Raw genomic sequence first — 24,644 nt, 5'->3', positions numbered from 1 at the left:
ATAGTTACCTGATGTTTTGCTACAAAAGATATTCTTCACAACCTGAGATTTCTTCGAAAGTTCTTTATGGTTATATCGACACTCCCAAATTTGCAAACAAAACATTGATGTCATTGCTAGTTTTGCTCTCTTCATTACATACTTGTTTGTACTTTGAAACTACAAAAAAGTTTGGAAATTGACCAGAGATGAAAGAGATGTCATTGATCTCAAAATATCTGTGTTTTCTTCTGATTTTTTAAATTCACTCTGCAGATTTTTAATTCAAAAAAATTATCTCAAAAGAAAAAAGAAAAATGTTATCAATAATGCAACCGTGGCCATAAAGAATGCGACACTTGCAGTTTTATTTGAAAATAGTGAACTTTGTGAGTGTGAGATGGTCTCGCTGATACTAATGAAACTGCTCAGGCAAGATTAGCTGGCGACAGGCATTCGGTGAAAATTATTGTTATAAAACAGCCTGAATATTTTTCTCAAGAACTAAATAATCTCGGTTTCATATTCTGATTTTCGAGAATTGGAATCAGACTTATTCTAATATGTCGTATGAGAATAAAATGTTCGGTCTGAAAATTTGCATTTGCATGTTTAGCAATGTAAGTTAGACGGTGTTTTCAAGGAAACTGTAAAAGTTGGATAAAAACGTTGATGGAAAAGAGAGGGTGCTAGATTCCAATACTGCGACATTTATGTATGTATATGTTAGTAAATATAATATGAGACCATGGAGTTCTATAGATTTGGATTTTATTGTTCACTTCCGGGAGCTGTTTAAGTTTTTTAAGACCTTCTATTTTACCAAACAAACAATCTTTATCAGGAAAATCTGTTTCATCATGGTGTCTAACCTCAGAATTTCTGCGGTTCTGGAACAGAGATATTGGGAAGTGAAATTTTTCTTATCCGGATGTCGGAAGTCGGAAGTTGGAAGCGATTTTTCTTATCAGGAAGTCGGAAGTAAAATTTCTTATCCGGAAGTCGGAAGTCGGAAGTAAAAAAAACACCCGGAAGTCGGAAGTCGGAAGTAGATTTTTTCGCAAAGATTCAAAAACTCCTAGAAAAAGTTCATAAAATTTGCGAAAATCAGTGGAAAATTAGTTTTTGGCAGAAGAAAAGCCTATTTTCTGTCCTTTTAGACCATTTTTCCATGTATTTCTGCGAAATTTACTTTTCCGAAATTTCACCGTTATGTAATGACAGAAGTCGGAAGTAAGTGAAAAAAACCCGGAAGTCGGAAGTCGGGAGTCGGAATTCCTAACAACACTGTTCTGGAATAATTATTCTATATTCTCCTAATCTTGTTGTATTGGGGTGATTTTCGAGATCAACAACTCGTTGTTGAACATTCACATCATCTTGAGTAGTTTTTGAGATACATTACAAGAACTACTTTAGTCATTGAAAATTCGTTTATTTACTCTCTTTTAGAAACTGCTAATACACGTTCGCCAGTTTCTGACAACTTGCTCAAAATTCAGCCCTGGGAAGTCCATAATGATTGATTGAGATGCTAAATAAACAGAAAACTGAAAAAGGTGTGATTCTGGTTGCGGAATTTCAGTTTACGCCGGCTCTCAACCGTACTTTTAAAATTTATACGGTAGAGAGCCGAGGCAAATCAAAAGTCCGCAACGAAGCCCACACACCGTCCCTGAACCGAGCTTTGAGCTAGCGGGCAGCCATTGACGAAATGGTAATAACTTTTCCTTATTTACACCTCTCAGCTAAGACAGTTAACCAAGTCTATGGAAACAAAATTATAAAATTTCAATTTTTACATACTTGTCAAAAATCGGGCCGGCCCGGCTCGGCCCGTCGGCCCGGCCCGGCCCGGGCCGGGCCGAAATTTCTCTCGGCCCGGCCCGGCCCGGTCGGCCCGGATTCAAAAATGGGTACCCATTTTTACCAATTTTTTTTTGAAATTTTTCGAAAAAAAACAGTAAAAATGCTTAAATTATCATTACATATTCACATTTTGATTCAATTTTAAATGTTTATTCGAAAACTATACTTTTTTCAAAAAATTTCCAAAAAAAATTCAAAAACTCAAAATGTTTTGAAAAAATGTTTCAAAACGGGCCGAGCGGGCCGGGCCGGGCCGGGCCGAGATTTTTCCTGATTTCGGCCCGGCCCGGCCCGGCCCGGCCCGGCCCGTGACAAGTATGAATTTTTATCTGTTGTAGCTGTAACGGAAATATTCTTTGTTTGAGGAAATTGTCGGTTTTACTTTTGTTCAGTTTTTGTTTTGAATTGGTAGTACAAATAAGATCGAATCCAGTTTACGGCTGGATGCGTTTTCTTTGTAATTTTCAGTATTTGTCTGATTTTTTGCTACAAAAAACCTTCATAGCCTGAGATTTTTTCGAAAATTCACTTTGGTTACATCGACACTCTGAAACTTGTATATACAAACAATTGTTAGTTCTGCTCTCTTGGGATTTTATTCAGAACTTTTTTTTCCAGCTCACCAATAAAAATGTTAACCCTCTGTAAATTTTAAAATAATCTGAAACACAAAAAAAAATTATTTTAAGAAAAGGAAAGATTTTATCAATAATTATCAGAATTCGATGATTCCTCAGATGACAATGATTTTGATGATGACTGTTTTTCCACACACTCAGCAGGCTCAGAACTTTCAGATGATGTTTTTTTCTTTAATTGGGACACAAGAACACTCAACTCCTCGATTGCTTTGGCCTGAAATACAAATCATTTTAATATTAAAGTAGACAACGGAATCAGAATTAGTTGAAGATACTCATTCGGTGAAAAGCATTGTTATGAAACAGTCTAAATATTTTTTCTTAGAAATTTGGGAAAACCCAAAGAACTTCTGTTTCATGTTCTGATCTTCAAGAATTGAAAAATAATTCAATCTAATATAACTTCCTCTAGAGTTCACCTGCATAATAATATGATTTTTAGCCAGAAGCAATGTTGCAATCTTGCTCAATTTCCTCACAGAACCACCATGAGCATAGGGGATCACTGCACGAAGGTCGTCGAGAGCCTCATTCAAATCATGCATTCGGCATCTGGTAAATGAAATATTAGTTGAGAAGGTTGCGGTAAGAACTAGCATGGGTGAGCCTAGTGATCACCTTACCCTGAGGTCAGAATTGACAAGAATATCTGCCTATATAATCCTAAATAACTCATAATTTTCGGTTATTCCTTAAGTGAACAAATTATTGTTTATACTCCACCCATTAAGGAAAACGTATCAGTTAGCTTTGTAAATTAGCCTAAATTGTGTTTTTATTGAAACGGTGAAGAGAGAATTGCCAGATAGAAAATAGTCTCTATTTTGGAAATTTGTGAAACATAAATTCTTAAAGTAATTTTTCAGGGAATTTATTTGATTTACTGTTTTGACACTGACAGTTCAGTAGGTTAAACAGCAAAAATCAATGAGAGAATCATTTGACGACGTAGTTTTGTACGGATAATAGATTTTTCCAGTTGGGCCATGATTGCGAACCCAATCATTTGGTTTTAAACTAAACGTGAGTTTACACAATCTTGAATTATGAGTCAAATTACGGTATCTGGACTTCAAAATCTAAAGTGCTTTTGAGAGAGTATTCAGTTTTTTAGACTTCTCAATAGAAACATTGGCATTCTCCTGTTTTTGTATTTCTATTTACCATTGCGTTTTTTATATTGAGATAAAAAGAGTCAAGAGAGGGATCCCGCGCGGACAAAATGAGGCCAGGATTTTCAGAAATTTCAGATCGAGATTTCTAGCCAATAAGAAGAACTCTGCAAATTTTGACAACGCCATTCAATTGAGCATATTCGGAAGTATACGTGTGCCAAGTTTAATCGAATTACCAACCGGTGTATGAAAAAGGTTGCCTTGTAAGTTAAAAAATAGAGAGCGATTTGAAAACAATCGGATAAAAAGCAGACACTTTGGTCCATCTATTATACTGATAGCAGACACGGTGAGAAATTCATCGAAAGTGCAAAGTTGAAAACATTGCGCACTACTCGATCATTGGCGCATTTCTCGATTCAGAAATTTGCAAGCCTACAATAATTGAATTTCGATACAAAAATGGAATATGGAATGGAGAGGAAATGCAAGAAAATTGACCAATTTATAGTTCTGAGTAGCTACTAATGACTAACAAATCATAAAAAGTCAAAATTTTTAAAATTTTGAAAAAAAAGGTTCAATTTTTTTTCAAATTTCTAGATTTTCCAACAAAATTTTCTAGATGTTCCTTCAAAACCGCATAAAACCAAACTAAAAGCACGATTTCTCACTCACCTCTCCCTCAAATTGCAAATTTTCAGTCTTTTGACTCTTCTTTAAAAAAACGTAATTTCCATTTTTTTGTATGTTTAAGTAAAAAAGTTAGAATTTGTTTCATAAATAATCGGTTAGAAACAGGAACTGTAGGTCTCCCAAATACAAAGTAAAAACATGGAAAAGCGTTTCAAAAATGAACGAATAGAAATAGAAAAAATGAAAAATCTTTCAAATCACATAGGAATTTTCGAAAAACGTTTAAAAAATTAATTTTTTAGTTGTGAAGATTCTTTTCCCGGTTATTTTTCCTTTGTACTAGCATCATACTAGCTTTCACAAGTACACTAGTCTTTAGAAATATTTGAAAACAGGAAATTCTCGAAAACTCATTTAGCTCAGCTAGAATGTCTCAGAATTAAAAGTGTGAATATGACAAAATTTCTAAACACTGCAAATAAGTTACTGTTACAGAAAGTTCCCATTAAAACTCCACGTTTCCCTTCTATCAATTCCAAGCAAAAAGGTTCACTCACCTCTCCCTCAAATTAATCGAAAGTCTCACACCAGGCTCCGTGAACGACATCTTACTGCTCATGTTCTCCATTTTCAGCTTCTTTTTCTTCTTCTCTCTTTCTTTTTCTTTCTGAAACAAAACTCCGCCCATTCACTTATTCATTTGCTACAGTATCCCCCTCCAGAGGTCCCTAGGGAGAGTGGAGGGTAAAGTGAATAAGAGGAACAAGACAAAAGAAACAAGAGGAGAAAACGAGAAGAGGGGGGTGTCAATAGTGAAAAATGAGAATGGCAGATTTGATAATACGAAGTGACAAGTGCTCCCGGTTTCGGGGAAGAGAATTGAGAAAAGAGAAAATGTGCTACAGATCAGAAATGGAAAATAGGAGAGAGTGAGAATCAATTTTGCTGTTGAAACAAGATTTCCATTATATCAATATTCTCCCCCTGTTTCAGCACTATGATTATTGCTGTCTGGGCACCCTAAGCTGGGTAGATTTCTAATTTCTAATAAAATAAAAGTAAAGAAAAACATGAATAACATTTGGAACGCATCATAAAATTATTATGAAATGGGAATTTGGATGTTTTGAAACCGACTTGCTGGGATAGCTCAAGCTGCCAGGATACTTCAATTTTTTGAGTCTTATAAATCTTACCTTCAGCCATCATTCAACATAGAGGCTTAACATTTCTAATTAGTGCTTTCAGTGACTTAATTACACACTAGTCCATTCGTTTTCAGTCGAATTTTTTAGTCGAAATTTAAAAATTTGAAAGCATATGAAGAATTATTGACAAATCTGACTGTGATGATCTTTTGTAATGATCCAGAAACGGCAAGAATCTACATACAAGTTGTTTTCAAACTTCAAGACATCATTCAGTTGTTTAAAAAATCCTGCTTCATACCTTTCTTATTACTCACTTGTAGAATTTTCTTGGCTATTTTGAGCATGACGATGTTTTAATTCAATCAACTTTCTGAAAAGTAATTAAGTTAGCTCAACGCATTATTAAATTTTGTATTTCCACAATAGTTTAATTGATAGGAATTATCACTCATCAATTTCTTTTTTTTATTGTCATCAAAATTTGCAAAACACGAGGAAGTTTCACGCTGATCTGGGCAGCACTAGCCCACACATAACATGGATACTCTTGACACTTTTGTGATACAGAAAAAAGCATAAATTAAAATTTTCAGTGGATGACTTTTCAAGATTCATTCAAAAAAATTTCCCATTAGCAACTATGATCAGTTTCCTGTATTTCAACAAGTTACTTTTAGAAAATACTAGATTCTCAAGAAAACTGCTTCAAGAAAATGGCAAATATAAAAGTTATTAACATAAAGTTAATGAGATTGTCTCAGGAATTCTAATACATAGAAGCTAATATCTGGGAGGAATCTATTGAAAACGCATAGATTATGCAATAGAAATAAGTAATGCATCCGGGAGCTTATTTGTAAATCCTTGGAACTTGTTATAATGAATAAGAATAGTAAGAAGGTGGGTATTTTACTTAGAAGCATACTTGCATCGGGCCGGGCCTGGCCTTGAAAATTCTCAACCGGGCCTTCGGGCCTTGCCGGGCCGGGCCGTAAATTTGCAAGTATGCTTGGAAGAGCATGGAGGATTGGAGCTGTGGCAATGTAACAATTGTGGAAACAGGGAAAAAATAGAGCTCTTGAAACAGAAAGGAAAACTTTTTTCAATTGACAAGAAATATGACTAATTGTCCATACTAGATGTTTTTCGAGATGTCATTCTACTCAATTTAATAACTAGACTATAAACAAGCCGAACTTAATTACTTCCGGTAATTAATTTATGTATGAACACGTGAAAAATATACCAACATTTCAAAAGAGTAAATGTTAATTTAATAATAATAACTACATATTAACAAAACACACTCTCCATGAAAGTATCAAAATCATAAAACAATCTGTTCAAATGCCCTTCCCTTGATGCAACAGATGGTCGGAAATGCTTCAAAGGATGGGAGTATCTTCCATTTGAATCGTCATAACTCCCTCCCTCTTTTTATGAATAGAGATTAGATCTCAATTGGCGGATGTATCAATTCAGAGCTTGCGGCAAAACGAGAGGAAAACGGGTGATTATGCGGGAAAATATATAAAAAGAGAAGTGAGTGTTGTAAAAAGAGAAACTTAGGATAATATTTTCTGATTTAGTCAATACGAATAAGGGCTCTAAGGATAATGGGGGATTGCAAAGAAACAGTAGTTTCTGTATCATTCTAAAAAAGATATCACTCAAGTGGAACGGAAAAATAATCAAAATACTGATTTTCAAGATTTTCTGATTTTACTGTTCCAGATTTTCATTAGAAGTTGGTTGGATTTACAATGTCTGCTAGCTTGTTAGTGTTAGTGATAGAAATTCTGATTTATATAGCTCGTTTTAAAAACTGCTTCAGAAATATAGGAAACATGATTGTAGGTTTTATTAAATCATTCCGTCTGTTTCAGTTATGCAGCAAATTGGAACTAAAGAGTCAAGCAAACAAATTTTCCAGTCAGATGTTTTTTAAAGTTATCTACTATTTTCCCAGAACAAGAGAAAAGCAAATCAACCTTGTGAAACAGAAAGAGTTAGTTTCAAAATATCCAGTGTTGGGAAATTCCGAGCCAGCCGGGGCCGGATTCAAAAATGTGCACAATTTTTCTCAATTTTTTTGAAATTTTCATCAAAAAGTAGTCTAAATTCTCCAATATTCTCGTACGCTTCAATTTTTATCGATGTTCCAAAAAATAGTCGAAAATTCGTCTTTTTTGGAAAAAAAAATTCAAATTTTTTTTGAAAATATTTCAAATTTCTACAGGAGCCGGGCCGGGCCGAGGAAAATTCTTCAGTCGGCCCGGCCCGGCCCGGAATTTCCCAACCCTGAAAATATCCAAAACAGAAAACAATCTGTTCCAATGCTCTTCCTTTGATGCAACAGATGGTCGGAAGTGACCAAAGGATGGGGAAGGGGTGTCTTCCATTCGAATTGTCATAACTCCCTCCCATTTATATGAATAGAGATTAGATCTCAATTGGCGGATGTATCAATTCAGAGCATGCGGGGGAAAAAGGAAAATGGGGTAAAATGTTGTGTTTTTGGAGAGAGCATAAATGAAGGTAATTAAGGTGCAAATTATCATTTTAGAGATGTTGGGGGCTGTCTTTTACTGGTTTCTGGGATATTTAAATAAAGAATACCCGTCTATTGAAACAGAAAAAAAACGAAAAAATCAAAACAATATTCGAGATCTCCAGAGATTAATTATTGCATTTTAAGTCATCAGCAGCTTCGAATTGCATTGTTAATTATATTATATCTTTACACTGGTTCCGTAAAAATTACAATTGTGGAATCACGCTTTTAATTCTGTGTATTCTGCGTAATCTACCTTGTTAGTGATGAAAATTCCGATCAAATTTTAAGTGGAGTCACAGAAAAAACTAGTTCTCCAAGAAAACTGTGGAAACAAATGAAGTAGAATTTCAAAATACAAACCAGACAGTTATTTAGCAAAACTGAAAACAGAACATTTTCTAAAAGCATTCAAAGCACGAAGCAATCCGTTTCGATGCAACAGATGGTCGGAAATGCTCCAAAGTAGTGTGTCCTACCATTTGAATTGTCTTAACTCTCTCCCCTTTTTATGAATAGAGATCAGATCTCATCGAGCGGATTTATCAATTCAGAGCTTGCGGGAAAAACAAAAAGAGAGAAAATGAGCAACAAGGGGAACAATGCTATGAATTGTGCAACCATTAAAAAGTTAACTTGTTAAGATCACCGCGACAAAAACTAGAGATGTGAGATTATAATTATTTCTAAATCTATTTCACCGAAAATCAAAGTTAATTAAAAAGAGAATTGATGTATTATTGATGTAGACTCAAATTCAACAGTTTTTCTGAGACAGGAAACTTGTTTCACTGTTACCATTTCCCGTTCAATTGAATACAATGAAATGTTTGATCTGAAAGAGTACATAACTTGGAAACTGATCAAACCCACTACTACTTCCTGTGGAGGACTTGCGGACAGTACTTGAAATTTACCAAATTTTTCTGGAAATATAAATTTTTAGAAAAAGATGAAGAATATGCTGTGAAAAGCGTCAAATTTGAAAAAAGAGTCCTTCTAATCTCATATGCTGAATTTATCGCTGTTTCCAAAATTAGATAAGCCAGAAAAACAATATTGCAAACTATTAACAGGTTTACACCCATGATGAAACATTTATTTAATGAGACAGCCTCTTGGAAAAATGCGAATATGATACTAACTTGGTGTTGCTAAATGATTTCCATCCCACTAACACTGAAAAAAAACTTGTTTCAACTTTCGATGATCAATAGAACCAAAAATATTTCAAGAATTTTATAAAAGACTATACAATGTCTATACAACTATAAAATTGGACAATATGATGAACCTGAAGCTCTCTCAGATTTTCTAGGAACTTATTATAAACGACTAGATTCATACAAATAACAAAATGTTTCAGTTGGAGAACAAAACTAATTGTTGTATGTAGAAAAGCAAGTTGCATAATAATGCGCGCCCTAGGATTTAATTAAACGTATTTGAAACGCTGACTGTTGTGATCATCACGAAACAGAAATATTTTCAGTTAGGTATTTGAAAATTTGAAACTAGAGTACGCCTCCTTTTTTCAATGTTTTATTCAGATTCAAATATTCCTTGTCATATATGATGAGCACTGTCACTTACAGTTCATACATTTTACAAGTGTTTGGAACAGTAACAAAGTTAAACTTATTTCAAGTCAAACTTTTCTCTGAAAACATTTTCCAATGTAAAAATAAATGGAAACCGAGTTTCAGAAACAGTCTTTATCAAAAATAACAAGATATTATCAACATTTTTTATGTTTTTCCAGAGGTTGAGAAACAGTAAGAACACAATTCCAAAACACCCCGTAAATCATTCTTGAATTATCTATAGCACACGAAATAATCTGTGAATTTTCATTGAATTGAATATTGAAAAATAATGTTTCCAACTACTTTTTAAATAGTTCCGAAACCGAAGATCACTTTTGGAACAGTCTGAAATTATTATATGGGTTACAAATATCACACAAAGAAGAGCAGTATTATTAAATTTTGTTTCAGAGAAAAGAAGTGTTAGAAATAATGGAAACAGGTTACACAAGACGTATTGATAGGAATGGCAACAAGTTGAAACAGCAAGCTATTGAATAGAAAATTCGCTCAAATTAGGTTGTAAGTCAGTTGAATTCATGCTTGATAAGTCAATATAAAGAATGTGTCAATGTTTCTGATAAATTGGATATATGGAAAGCATGTGCGAAAGTCGGAAACCAATTCCCCGTTTTTCTGAAACAAAGAAACTTTTATCAATTAAGATTTTGGGTATTGCAAACAATTGGTTCCGTCACGAATTTTTTCTGATGGATAGAAAAACGTTTGTAAAGAAACTTTAAATTCCTCTGTTTCAAGTATTAATCATAGGCGGTCTACAGTGCCCGACAAAACCATAGGTTCACTTTTCAAGTTGAGTTTTCTCGCGATTTGAGAAGTTTCAAGAAAATTGTGCACGGACAAAATAAGACCCCTTAAATACTCTAAAATTTAAGCAACATTACATTTGAATACCTATCATCGTACTCAGAATATGATGAAAAATGTTGAAAAAGGCCACTTGCCAACGCGACAAAACTATAGGTTCACCCCAAAAAATCAAAAATTGAAAAAAGCAAATTTTCCCAGTGAGTGAATCAAAATGTTATTTTATCAAATTTAGAATCTTCGTCAAAAATTGAGCAAGTTAAATATATTTCTAAAACATTTTCAGTAGAAAAATTTTGAGAAAAACGCGAATTTCTGGAAATTTTCAATCTTCTTCGTTTTCCATCTGTTTCGTTCAAATAAGTTTTATCTAGAATCTAATTTTTGTTCATACTGAATGTGATACTTATGCGTAAGAGATTAGTACATCTTTTTTTGAATATTTAAAACTTTTTGAACAACTTCGGTTCTGTAGAGTTGGAAGTTTTTTGAAATTGGGCGTGGATTTACTCGAGAATTTTTGATATTTTTCATTTTATCTCATTTTTTTCTGATTGCCATAGACAGAACTGGTCTTATTGTACATTTTATTAACATTTTTCCTAGAATAGCTTCACTTTAAATCAGCAAAAAAACAGGCAACATATTTTTTTGCTACTTCGTTAGGAGGTAAATTAATAGCACTGGGGAAAATTGTTGCGGTTGCAGTACGATTTTGGAATTGAAACAAATCAATAATGATAACTTTTTTATATGCGGAAATATTGTTTTAATTGCTCATTGAACACATTTTAAATGAGCTGATGATTTTGCTTCAATTTTTCTGATTTAAAAACTCTTTTGCTACATTTTTTGCTGATTTAAAGTGAAGCTATTCTAGGAAAAATGTTAATAAAATGTACAATAAGACCAGTTCTGTCTATGGCAATCAGAAAAAATGAGATAAAATGAAAAATATCAAAAATTCTCGAGTAAATCCACGCCCAATTTCAAAAAACTTCCAACTCTACAGAACCGAAGTTGTTCAAAAAGTTTTAAATATTCAAAAAAAGATGGGCTAATCTCTTACGCATAAGTATCACATTCAGTATGAACAAAAATTAGATTTTAAATAAAACTTATTTGAACGAAACAGATGGAAAACGAAGAAGATTGAAAATTTCTAGAAATTCGCGTTTTTCTCAAAAATTTTTTACTGAAAATGTTTTAGAAATATATTTAACTTGCTCAATTTTTGACGAAGATTCTAAATTTGATAAAAGAACAAATTGATTCACTTACTGGGAAAATTTGTTTTTTCAATTTTTGATTTTTTGGGGTGAACCTATAGTTTTGTCGCGTTGGCAAGTGGCCATTTTCAACATTTTTCATCATATTCTGAGTACGATGATAGGTATTCAATTGTAATGTTGCTTAAGTTTTAGAGTATTAAAGGGGTCTTATTTTGTCCGTGGACAATTTTTTTGAAACTTCTCAAATCGCGAGAAAACTCAACTTGAAAAGTGAACCTATGGTTTTGTCGGGCACTGTATTTATTTTTTACTAGTCTCACGTCTCCAAAAACTAAAAAACCTTGCTGAAACTTCAACTTGAAATCCACATTTTCAAAGAAATGCCGAGTGAAACTGAAGATTGCAAAAGAGCCAATTCTTTTTTATTCCATAAGAAACTCGTTGAAAAAACAAACAATCTTCTTTAAAGCAATCAGCTAATTTTCTTTTTGAAACAGAAAAAAATAATTTCTTACAGGTTTTGCAAAAACCAAACAACTTCTGTTTCATGTTCTGATCAAAAACTAATTTCCCGTGCTTGCATACTGACTACTACAACACTGACCATAAAGAATGTGACATTTGCAGCTTTATTCGAAAATGGTGAACTTTGTGACTATGAGATGGTCTCACTAATACTAATAGAACTGCTCAGGCAAGATTAGCTGGTGACAGGCATTCGGTGAAAAGTATTGTTTTGAAACAGCCTGAATATTTTTCTCAACAACTAAATAGTCTCTGTTTCATATTCTGATTTTCCAGAGTTGAAAACTTCATTAATCCGATATTCACTCTGATTTCCATATGTTTAGCGTTGTAAATTAGATGGAGATGAGAGATATTTTTAATGAAACTGTGAAAGTTGGATAAAGATGGAGAATAGAGGATGCTAGATTCCAATAATGCGAAAAGCGACATTTACATATGTTAATAAAAAATGGAACCATAGAGTTCTATAGATTTGCATTATATGTATAGCTAAATTCCGGGAGCTGTTTAAGTTTTTAAAGGCCTTTTTATAACGATTTTATCAAATCAACTATCTTGTTCAAGAAAATCTGTTTCATCGTCGTGGCTTACCTCAGCGTTTCTGCAGCTCAATAGTTATTTTCTTTGTATGATTTCGATTTTCAAGATCAACAACTTGTTGTTGGGCGTGAAAACTAGCCTCTCCCTGTTATTTTTTCTTCAGTTTTTATTTCGTTTTATTTCGAATTTCATGAAAGGTATTACAGATAAGATTGTAGATTATATTTAGTTTCCCACTGGACACATTGTTTCTGTTATTTTCAGTAGTTGTCTGAGTTTTTGACAAGTCTTCGAAAATTCTCTTTGGTTACACCGACATTATGTATAATAAATACAAGTCATTGCTAGTTTTGCTCTCTTTAGAATTTGTTTGTATTTTGACACTGCGAAAAAATTCAAAAATTGACCACGAGGCAATAGACATGTGTACATGATCCACCTCTTCACTTTTTTCAGGAATCGGATATTTATTCAGAAATTTGTTAATAATTTTAATAGTCCACTTTCTAATAAAAGTGGTAAACTTTTTGTAAATATAAAAATAATTTGAAACTTGAAAAAATTATCTCAAGGAAAAAGAGTTTATCAATAATTATCAGATTTCGATGATTCTTCAGATGACAATGATAACTTTGGTGATGACTCTTTGTCCAGACTCTCAGCAGACTCAGAACTTTTGGATGAGGTTTTCTTCTTCAATTGGGACACTAGAACGCTCAGCTCCTCAATAGCTTTGGCCTAAAATAGAAAACATTAGAGATGAACAATAGCTGTAGATGATCTATCGGTGAAAATAATTGTTTTGAAACAGAAAAAAATAATGTTTTCTTAGAATTTAAAAAACCAAACAACTTTACTGTTTCATATTCTGATTTTCAAGAATCGAAATCTAATTTAATCTAATTTGTTTCAATGCTTATATATATTTATTGACAGAGATTTGCATAACCTGCATAATAATATGATTTTTAGCCAGAAGTAATGTTGCAATCTTGCTCAATTTCCTTACAGAACCACCATGAGCATAGGGAATTACAGCACGAAGATCGTCGAGAGCCTCGTTCAAATCATGCATTCGACATCTGGAAGATGACAATTTGAGGCAAGAATCAATTAGCTTTGTAAACTAGCTTAAATTATGTTTTCAATGAAACAGTGTGAAAAAGTGTTTTCTTTTTAATTTATAAAAAATCGTTGTCTTAAATTCTCTAGGTAAATTTTTCAAAGATTTAATTTGATTTACTGTTTTGATACTGACAGTTCAGTAGGTTAAACAGTAAGAATCAATAGATCGGAATTTGATTCTCTAAATGAGAAATCTTGAGTTGAAAGGATTTGGACAAGAAAGTCTCTAATTTTAAGCGGTTACGGTTTTTGGACTTCAAAATATAAAGTGCCTTGTGAAAGTGTTCAGTCTTTTGGCCTTCTCAATAGAAAAATTGTCATTTCCATGTTTTTGTTTCTCGTAAAAGTAAAAAAAAAATTGGGAAACGTTTCATAAAACGGATGAAAACATAAAAAATCAATTCATCACTGACAGCATATTAAATTTCACAACTTTCGAAATATTCGGAAACAGGACTAGCGTCCCCCGCCTCCCGGCGGGCTCCGCAGTACTCGGCTGCGCCTCGTGCGCGGTGCTTAGCAAGTTTTGTATTCAAAGATTAGCTTGCTCGACTTGAAGGAAAATGGAATAACCTTTATTTTTCCCGAATCCAATTATATCAAAAAATCCTTCACGTCGTCACATTTTAGAAAACGGCTCATAACTTTTTATGGCGTGGATCAATCCAGAAACGGACAACACGTTTGGAATCCTCTATTTTTTCTGAATCCAATAATATCGAAAAATCCTTCACGTCTTCACATTTTAGAAAACGGCTCATAACTTTTAATGACGTGGACCAATCCAGAAACGGACAACACATTTGGAATCCTCTATTTTTTCTGAATCCGATGATATCGAAAAATCCTTCACGTCATCACTTTTTAGAAAACGGCTCATAACTTTTTATGACGTGGACCAATCCAGACACGGACAACACGTTTGGAATCCTCTATTTTTTCTGAATCCGATGATATCGAAAAATCCTTCACGTCATCACTTTTTAGAAAACGGCTCATAACTTTTTATGACGTGGACCAATCCAGACACGGACAACACGTTTGGAATCCTCTATTTTTTCTGAATCCAATGATATCGAAAAATCCTTCACGTCATCACTTTTTAGAAAACGGCTCATAACTTTTTATGACGTGGACCAATCCAGACACGGACAACACGTTTGGAATCCTCTATTTTTTCTGAATCCAATGATATCGAAAAATCCTTCACGTCATCACTTTTTAGAAAACGGCTCATAACTTTTTATGACGTGGACCAATCCAGACACGGACAACACGTTTGGAATCCTCTATTTTTTCTGAATCCGATGATATCGAAAAATCCTTCACGTCATCACTTTTTAGAAAACGGCTCATAACTTTTTATGACGTGGACCAATCCAGACACGGACAACACGTTTGGAATCCTCTATTTTTTCTGAATCCAATGATATCGAAAAATCCTTCACGTCATCACTTTTTAGAAAACGGCTCATAACTTTTAATGACGTGGACCAATCCAGAAACGGACAACACATTTGGAATCCTCTATTTTTTCTGAATCCGATGATATCGAAAAATCCTTCACGTCATCACTTTTTAGAAAACGGCTCATAACTTTTTATGACGTGGACCAATCCAGACACGGACAACACGTTTGGAATCCTCTATTTTTTCTGAATCCGATGATATCGAAAAATCCTTCACGTCATCACTTTTTAGAAAACGGCTCATAACTTTTTATGACGTGGACCAATCCAGACACGGACAACACGTTTGGAATCCTCTATTTTTTCTGAATCCAATGATATCGAAAAATCCTTCACGTCTTCACATTTTAGAAAACGGCTCATAACTTTTTATGACGTGGATCAATCCAGAAACGGACAACACGTTTGGAATCCTCTATTTTTTCTGAATCCGATGATATCGAAAAATCCTTCACGTCATCACTTTTTAGAAAACGGCTCATAACTTATTATGACGTGGACCAATCCAGAAACGGACAACACGTTTGGAATCCTCTATTTTTTCTGAATCCAATGATATCGAAAAATCCTTCACGTCTTCACATTTTAAAAAACGGCTCATAACTTTTTATGACGTGGACCAATCCAGAAACGGACAACACGTTTGGAATCCTCTATTTTTTCTGAATCCAAAGATATCGAAAAATCCTTCACGTCTTCACATTTTAAAAAACGGCTCATAACTTTTTATGACGTGGACCAATCCAGAAACGGACAACACGTTTGGAATCCTCTATTTTTTCTGAATCCGATGATATCAAGAAATCCTTCACATCTTCACATTTTAGAAAACGGCTCATAACTTTTTATGACGTGGATCAAACCCGAAACGGACCACACGTTTGGAATCCTCTAATTTTACTGAATCCGATGATATCAAGAAATCCTTCACGTCTTCACTTTTTAGAAAACGGCTCATAACTTTTTATGACGTGGACCAATCCAGAAACGGACAACACGTTTGGAATCCTCTATTTTTTCTGAATCCGATGATATCAAAAAATCCCTCACGTCTTCACTTTTTAGAAAACGGCTCATAACTTTTTATGACGTGGATCATACCCGAAACGGACCACACGTTTAGAATCCTCTAATTTTACTGAATCCGATGATATCAAGAAATCCTTCACGTCTTCACTTTTTAGAAAACGGCTCATAACTTTTTATGACGTGGATAGAACCCGAAACGGACCACACGTTTGGAATCCTCTAATTTTCCCGAATCCGATGATATCAAAAACAGAGGCGAGGAAAGAAAAGGCGACGCTTTGCCAACCGTCTCTCCCCTTTTTTTCTGTCGATTCCCATATGCTTTATCAGTGTTTCTGTCTCAGAAGACATCATTTTGAGAATTTTGAAAAAAGAAAAAGACGTGCATCATTAAGAGAAAATTTCTGATCTTTTGGTCCAAATTTGAAGAAAATCGGTTCAGTAGGAAGGGCGGTAGGATCGGCGACAGACAAACAAGCATACAGCCGTTTGCGGTTGTTAATAGTAAAGATATTTCTTTCAACAATCTTTTAGAAAGTTCATACAAAAAGAACAAAAACAAAAATAAATTGTTTCGATTTGAACCACCGCCCTGCTGATTCTCACCCCCGCCCTCAACCACTGCGCCACCGGTGCACGAAAAGACGCCTCATGGTGAGCGTAGAAAAAAGGGGCGCTCCTCGCAGCTGTACAATGACACATACAATGACAAAATGGTCAGTGTATTCGAAAAAAATGTCAGTGGAGATTCAGGTTTCTCCACAGAATCGTCCTGCTTGAATATTTTTTGATCGGACTTTTTGGTTCCATTAGATCTCGAAAAGTTTAGATCGGTGTCAAAAATTCAGAGCGATTCAGTGAATCCAGTGCTCAGGACAGCGAATGGAAGAAATCCACCGCATGACCAAAAACCACGAAAATCACAAAGTCCGGTTTTCTGATAGTTTTACCAGATAAAATATATTGAATTTTACATGGATCGATAGAGTTTTTTTTTCTACACATTTCTTTTTTTTTTGGATCCTGAAATTTCTGAAAACTGAGCGAGTTACAGCCGGTGAAAGAAATGAGCGGGAATTTCGGGGTACTGTAGTTTTTTCGATTTTTTCGGCAAATCATCGGCCGTAGCGGGCAGGGGGTGTCTTCAATCACAATTCTGACGCAATAAGATGATTCCCCATCTCATTTCACATCTATACACCAAAATTCAAGAAAATCTGTCGGATAGAACTCGAGATATAAGGAGGAAAGTAAAAGAAATCGGAAATTTTCAGAAATTTCAATATGTTCACTTTTCCCTCTGTAAAATTTTTTTGGAAAGAGGTATCAACATAATTTTTTTTTCTCCGCTTAGCCCTGTTTTTTCTCTACGTAGTCATATAAAAATCTTATTTTTAAACCCAAAACTAAGCCCACAACAAAAATCGAAATTCTAAAAAACAATAAAAAACCAAAACTTTTCAAGCCAAAATGAAATGACTTTCACTCTACGGCTCATAGCTCGGCTACAAATGATGGAATCACCACCAAATTTTCCAGGAATGACGGGACGGCGGTTTCCCAATGGCCACAAAAAGAATTAGGTGAAAAGCTCGAAAACGGGCAAAGTTATTAGCCATGCAAAAAGGGGGACAATTTGGTCCCTCTGCGGCAAAAAATTTTGACAGATGCGCCTTTAAAATATTCACCCCTCATACCTAGTGGGGTTAGAAGAAGAGGTGTGCAGAACTTCGTGAAACCTGTCTCTTTTTGGAAATTTGTCAAACATCGCTATCAAAAATTCTCAAGGTAAACTTGTTGATGGATTTTATTTGGTTTACTGTATTATTTCTGGCATTTCACGGAATTAAACAGTATGAATCAATACAATAGGGCAACTCTTTACTGATCATAATTGAGGATAAATTCGAGCCAATCAGATCATTCAACCATCTGGTTTTGAACTTAACTTGAGTTTACACAATCTTCTAACGAGAAATTCTGAGTCGAAAGGGTTGAAGCTAGAGAATTTCTGATTCTAATCAATCACAGTTTCTGGACTTCTAAATTAATTGTGCTTTCGGTAATCTTTCAGTTTAGCTGCCGCAGTAACATTTCTTTATCAAATTTACATTTTACTGCTCGTGTATCTCAATGTAAAAACATTCGAAAGCATTTCTTAAAAGATCGGATAACAACTGGAAATTTGGTTGTTCCATCATACTGAGAGCAGATTAGATTTCGCAACTTCAACATTTTTTAGAAACGGGAAACTCTCGAAAACTTCTGATTTAAAACGGTTACGGTTTCTGGAAACGTGGAGAAATTGAATGGTCTGTATTCCAGTATCGGCCTTACATGTACAATAAAAGCACTTTTAGATTATTTTGAGAGCGGATTCTTGAAGTAATGAATCTGACGCTTGAGTAGGTCCCAATAAAAATAATAGAAAGCAATTAAAAAATGAACGAATAGAAACAAGAAATTTGGTAACTCCACCTCATTTAACAAAATGAAATAATCTTTCATTTAAAGAAACACACAGGGATTTATTGAAACTGTCTCGTGAGGGACCGTTTTTAGTCTTTTGTATCTATATGTTTTTCCTTTCGTCCCAATAAATATATATTTGCAGATTAGCTTTCGCAACTGTAGAAATGTTTGGAAACAGGAAATTCTCGAAAACTCATTAAGTTCTGGTAGAATGAAATGAAATCTCCGATACAACTCGGAATAAAATGAAATTTCTAAATATCCCAAATAAAGTCACTGTAACAGAAAGTGCTTTTATAATCATCCGTTTAACTTCTATCAATTTCCGTATAAAAAACGCACACTCACCTCTCCCTCAAATTGATCGAAAGTCTCACTCCAGGCTCCGTGAACGACATCTTACTGCTCATGTTTTCCATTTTCAGCTTCTTTTTCTTCTTCTCTCTTTCTTTTTCACTGAAAATGAAACTCCGTCCATTCACATATTCATTTGCTACAGTATCCCCTCCAGCGGTCCCTTGGGAGGGTGAGGGGTAAAGTGAATAAGAGGAAAAAGACAAAAGAAAAGGGGAGAAAAGGAGAAGAAGGAGGGGGTGTCAATAGTGAAAAATAAGAATGGCAGATTTGATAACTCGAAGTGACAAGTGCTTCCGGAGAAGAGAATTGATGGAAGAGAAAATGTGTTACAGATCAGGAACAGCGAGAGAAAGTGAGCATTAATATTTCTGTATTATCACGGAACACTTCTTACAACCGTGCCCCACCCAAATCAAAGAAAATTGTGTACGAAATTGAGAGATTCAGAGAAAATGAGACATTTCTCAAGTGCATTTCAGTGGAGCACAGTTGTAAGAACTATGTCGATCTAATCGAAACGTGACTGGGAAAATTTAGATCACAACAATATGTTTCCTTCTGATTTAACACTACGATAACTGCTGAGTGGGTACCGTAAGGTTAGTAACTTCTCTTTAAACCGAATAGTTACCCCTAAATTAAACAAAAGTAATCAAAAACATGAAAAAATTTAATCGTGATAAACATTATTTTATCTCAACCGTTTTTGGCATAAAATTCGAACTTGAATGCAAGTTTTTGTCGAAAATTTAAGATTGTAACAAAATGTAATTGACAAAGCTGATTGTGATAAACTTTTATGATGATTCTGAAATGGGAAGAATCAACACACAAGTTTTTTTCCAAGCATCAAGATAGAATCTTGTTTTTGAACAAATAATCCTGCTTCATATCTTTCTCGTTTCTGACTTGTATGTATCATTCACTTGGTTCCATTGACGCGATTGATTCAATAAACTTTCCGAAAAGTAATTAACTTTTCCCAACCCATTGTTGAGTTTTGTATTTCCCAAATAGTTTAATTGACAGGAATCTTCACTCATCAATATTAACGCAGTTTTGAGTTTACAATAAATTTGCAAAACACAGAGAAGTTACCTTCGACATATTTCCACTTTGACCTCTACTAGCCGACGTCTAACATGGGTACTCTGGACAGTTATGTGATACAGAAAAAAAGTTAAAAATTAAAGTTTTCAGTAGATGACTTTTCAATTTTTACTCATTAATTACCTATTAACAACTGTGACAGGTTTGCTGTATTTCAACAAGTTACTTTTTGAAAATACTAGATTCTCGAGAAAACTGTTTCAAGAAAATGGGAAATATAGAAGTTATTAACATAAATTAATTCAAAGGAATGCTCAATATGTGTGCACAAAGAGGTGTCTATAAATGTATTATTGACAAATCTGACTGTGATGAACTTTTGTAATGATCCAGAAACGGCAAGAATCTACATACAAGTTGTTTCCAAACTTCAAGACTGAATTCAGTTGTTTAAAAAAATCCTGCTTTATATCTTTCTCATCACTCACTTGTATCATTTTATTGGCTATTTCGAGTTTGACGATGTTTTAATTCGATTAACTTTCTGAAAAGTAATTAAGTTAGCTCAACGCATTATTTAATTTTGTGTTTCCCAAATACTTTAATTGACAAGAATTATCATACATCAATTTCCTCCTTATTTGAACTTTTTATCGAAATTTGCAAAAAACAAGAAAGTTCCGGGACTTTGATATATTTTTTACTTGGGCCGGGTGCTTATTAGCCTACACCTCACATAAGCTCTACTTTTGACAGTTACAGAAAAAAACATAAATGAGCATTTTCAATGGATGACTTTTCGAGATTCACTCAACAAATTTCCCATTAGCAACTGTGACCTGTCTGTTTTTCAACAAATTACTTTTTGAAAATACTAGATTCTCAAGAAAACTGCTTCAAGAAAATGTGAAAAGTAGAAGTTATTAACATAAAGTTAATGAATTCATCTCAGGCGAAGCAAGTATCTGAATTCTAATATTTAGAAGCTAATATGTGAAAAGAATCTATTGAAAATGCATAGATTATGCAGTAAAAATACGTAATGCACCATGGAGCTTCATTAGATATCCTTGGTACTTATTATAATGAATTGGAATAGTGAGAAGGTGAGTATCTTACTTGGACTATCAGAAGTATTCTTATGAAGGCTGTGTGAATGTTACAATTGTGGAAACAGGGAAAAACAAAATTCTTGAAACAGAGAGGAAATCTGTTTCAGTTGACAGGGAAGATTACCATTTTTTCTTGTTAGATGTTTCTCGAGCTGTCATTCGACTGAGTTTCGTAACTGGAACGATTATTATTTCAAATTTTCTGTGCAAGGAACACTCGCATTGCGGCCATTTCTTGCGACAGTGTTAAAAAATTGAACGCAATGCTGAAAGGGGAGTGGGCGTAGCCGCCGCGAGGGGGCGGAACGAGCGTTCCTTGCACAAAAAGAATTGAATTCATAATGTAAGCAGGTCAGCGACATTGAGATGATAGTAATTTTATGAAAACAAGAGGAAAACATATCGAAATTGTAAAACAGTAAGATGTTATCTTTACTAATAATCATACTTGTCAAAAATCGGGCCGGCCCGGCTCGGCCCGTCGGCCCGGCCCGGCCCGGCCCGGCCCGGCCCGGGCCGCCACGGGCCGGGCCGGGCCGGGCCGAAATTTCTCTCGGCCCGGCCCGGCCCGGTCGGCCCGGATTCAAAAATGGGTACCCATTTTTACCAATTTTTTTTTGAAATTTTTCGAAAAAAAACAGTAAAAATGCTTAAATTATCATTACATATTCACATTTTGATTCAATTTTAAATGTTTATTCGAAAACTATACTTTTTTCAAAAAATTTCCAAAAAAAATTCAAAAACTCAAAATGTTTTGAAAAAATGTTTCAAAACGGGCCGAGCGGGCCGGGCCGGGCCGGGCCGGGCCGGGCCGGGCCGAGATTTTTCCTGATTTCGGCCCGGCCCGGCCCGGCCCGGCCCGGCCCGTGACAAGTATCTTTACTAATAATATTCAACAGAGTATGTCTGTCGATTTATTTGTTGCATGTCATAACTCCCTCCGTAGTGCACCGATTTTTATGAAACCTACATAGATAGATTGGAAATTTCCCTTAGATTATGCCCGAACTTTTCTTTTTTCAAAAATAACAAATTTGACGTCTTCTGGAGACGATGTCGATTTCAACAGTAGAAATCGTTCAGAAAAGATGTGTCCCGACAGGGTGGTTGAAAGCTCAAAACTACTGACTCGATGTTTCTTGACTGCATTCTCGAGAGCGCCGCGGCCGCGCGTATTTGGTGTAGCGGTCTACGCAGATGACTCTCACCCATGGGGTAGTGAGTTCGTTCCCGCCAGGTCCGAAAAGTTTTTTGGTTTTTTTGTTTTGATAAGAGCATAGACAGTCTATGAAAGTTGTAATTATGGTCGAGATTTTATAAAAAAAAGGGTGGAGTAGCTATCTTTCTGTTGACTCTGTACACACCGCTACAATTCTGTCAGAAGGGATGATTGAGGTCCAACTTTGACGGTGTTTAAAAATTCACAATCCTACAAACACCGAGTCAGAAACTGATAGTAGTTAACAATAAACCTTTCGTCCGAATTTTCATGGGGAAGTCATACGGCATTGTCGCCAATCGTTTAAAAACTCAAAATGTTTTTCTTTGTTTTTTTTAGTTAGTTAGTTTTTATTTGAGATGATGAGCCAAAAACCACTAACACAATCACAATAGAGAAAATAAAAGAAAACGACCAGGAACTTAGTAGGTAGACATGTTAAGAGTGAGATATTTAGGGGAATCAAGAAGTTTTGTTTTCTTTAAGAACTTTGAAAATTTTTGTGAAGCACTCAGGTACGAATGAAAAGGATTGAAATCAAAATAGATTGAATAAGGGGCTTCTTTAACTTTTGAACTTAGAAATATGTGAAATAGTTTTAGTTTCGAAGTATTCTAGAGAAGAGAGGCGGCATCGCCGCCGAACAGTCCAAAATTTAGGAAGCAGAACGTTTTGGATCAAATTAAACTAAAAGAAGATTTCCGTGTATATGAAACAAAATCTTTAAAGAATTTGAGGGAGGGAGGCGGCATCGCCGCTGATAAGTCAAAATCTTTAAAAGAATACTTTAAACGCATCTTTTGAAGATGAGAAAAGGAAATTCTCTTTTGGTAAAAGGATTCTCAATCAGGCAAAGAACACATTCCCTGTATTTAGTACAGTTAATTCTGAGACCCGTGATTTCTGAATGAGGAACTTTGTCGTAGCTCGGTTACCTTCAAAAAAGAAGCAAATTTTAGAATAAGAATCTGTTTAAATATGGCCTTAGTTTGCCATATCTGCCATATTCTGAGGAGGGTGGCGGCATCGCCGCCGATCAATCAAAAGTTGAAACTTTATATTTAGAGGATCGCCTGCCTATTGATGAGAGGGAAAAGAGTAACCAAGTTCCTGTTCTTCTGAAGTTATTTGTCGAAACCTTATCAGAAAAGTAGGAGTGTTTAAATTGTTTTCTCTGGAACGGGTTGCTCAGCTAATAAAAACTACCAACAATCGAAGAAAAGTTATAGGACCAGAAGAAAAAGAGAATTCTGATACCCCGATTGTTTGAACCATGTGAGAAGCGCCGCAGGCGCTGTAACACCTAGAAGGGTGGTGTTGAGAAGGAGGTTCAGTCGCCGTTAGGCGACGTGAACCGACTGGTGCTAATAATATTCAACAGATCCGTGTGTCTGTTTATTTGTTGCATGTCATAACTCCCTTTGTAGTTGACCGATTTTTATGAAACCTACATAGATAGATTGGAAATTTCCCTTAGATGATGCCCGAACTTTTCTTTTTTCAAAAATATCAAATTTGACGTCTTCTGGAGACGAGGTCGATTTCAACAGTAGAAAGCGTTCAGAAAAGGTGTGTCCCGACAGGGTGGTAGAAAGCTCAAAACTACTGACTCGGTGTTTCTTGACTGCATTCTCGAGAGCGACTCGGCCGCGCGTATTTAGTGTAGCGGTCTACGCAGATGACTCTCACCCATGGGGTAGTGAGTTCGTTCCCGCCAGGTTCGAAAAGTTTTTTGGTTTTTTTGACAGTCAGTATATGAAAGTTGTAATTATGGTCGAGATTTTAGAACAAAAGGGTGGAGTAGCTATCTTTCTGTTGACTCTGTACACACCGCTACAATTCTGTCAGAAGGGATGATTGAGGTCCAACTTTGACGGTTTTTAAAAATTCACAATCCTACAAACACCGAGTCAGAAACTGATAGTAGTTAACAATAAACTTTTCGTCCGAATCTTCATGGGGAAGTCATGCGGCATTGTCGCCGATCGTTTAAAACTCAAAATTTTTTTCTTTGTTTTTTTTAGTTAGTTAGTTTTTATTCGAGATGATGGACCAAAAGCCACTAACGCAATCACAATAGAGAAAATAAAAGAAAACGACCAGGAACTTAGTAGGTAGACATGTTAATAGTTTTAGTTTCGAAATATTC

The 24,644-nt window shown here is 35.0% G+C and overlaps 2 protein-coding genes across 2 annotated transcripts; both read right to left on the bottom strand.

Annotated features, from left to right (window-relative positions):
- Nucleotides 1-2,553: 2,553 nt before the first annotated feature.
- Nucleotides 2,554-3,034, bottom strand: GCK72_012219 (uncharacterized protein; the record flags this gene model as incomplete). Its single annotated transcript, XM_053728931.1, has 2 exons — nucleotides 2,554-2,703; nucleotides 2,909-3,034. 2 exons carry the CDS (start codon nucleotides 3,032-3,034, stop codon nucleotides 2,554-2,556), a joined length of 276 nt encoding a protein of 91 aa, XP_053583703.1.
- Nucleotides 3,035-13,244: 10,210 nt separating this feature from the next.
- Nucleotides 13,245-13,734, bottom strand: GCK72_012218 (uncharacterized protein; the record flags this gene model as incomplete). The annotated part of the gene is made up of 2 exons (XM_053728930.1): nucleotides 13,245-13,397; nucleotides 13,609-13,734. 2 exons carry the CDS (start codon nucleotides 13,732-13,734, stop codon nucleotides 13,245-13,247), a joined length of 279 nt encoding a protein of 92 aa, XP_053583702.1.
- Nucleotides 13,735-24,644: the final 10,910 nt, after the last annotated feature.

The sequence above is a fragment of the Caenorhabditis remanei genome, chromosome IV (genome assembly GCF_010183535.1).
Source record: "Caenorhabditis remanei strain PX506 chromosome IV, whole genome shotgun sequence".
NCBI lineage: Eukaryota > Metazoa > Nematoda > Chromadorea > Rhabditida > Rhabditidae > Caenorhabditis > Caenorhabditis remanei.
The sequence above is the reverse complement of the archived record's forward strand: the minus strand, read 5'-3'. Positions and strand labels throughout refer to the sequence as shown.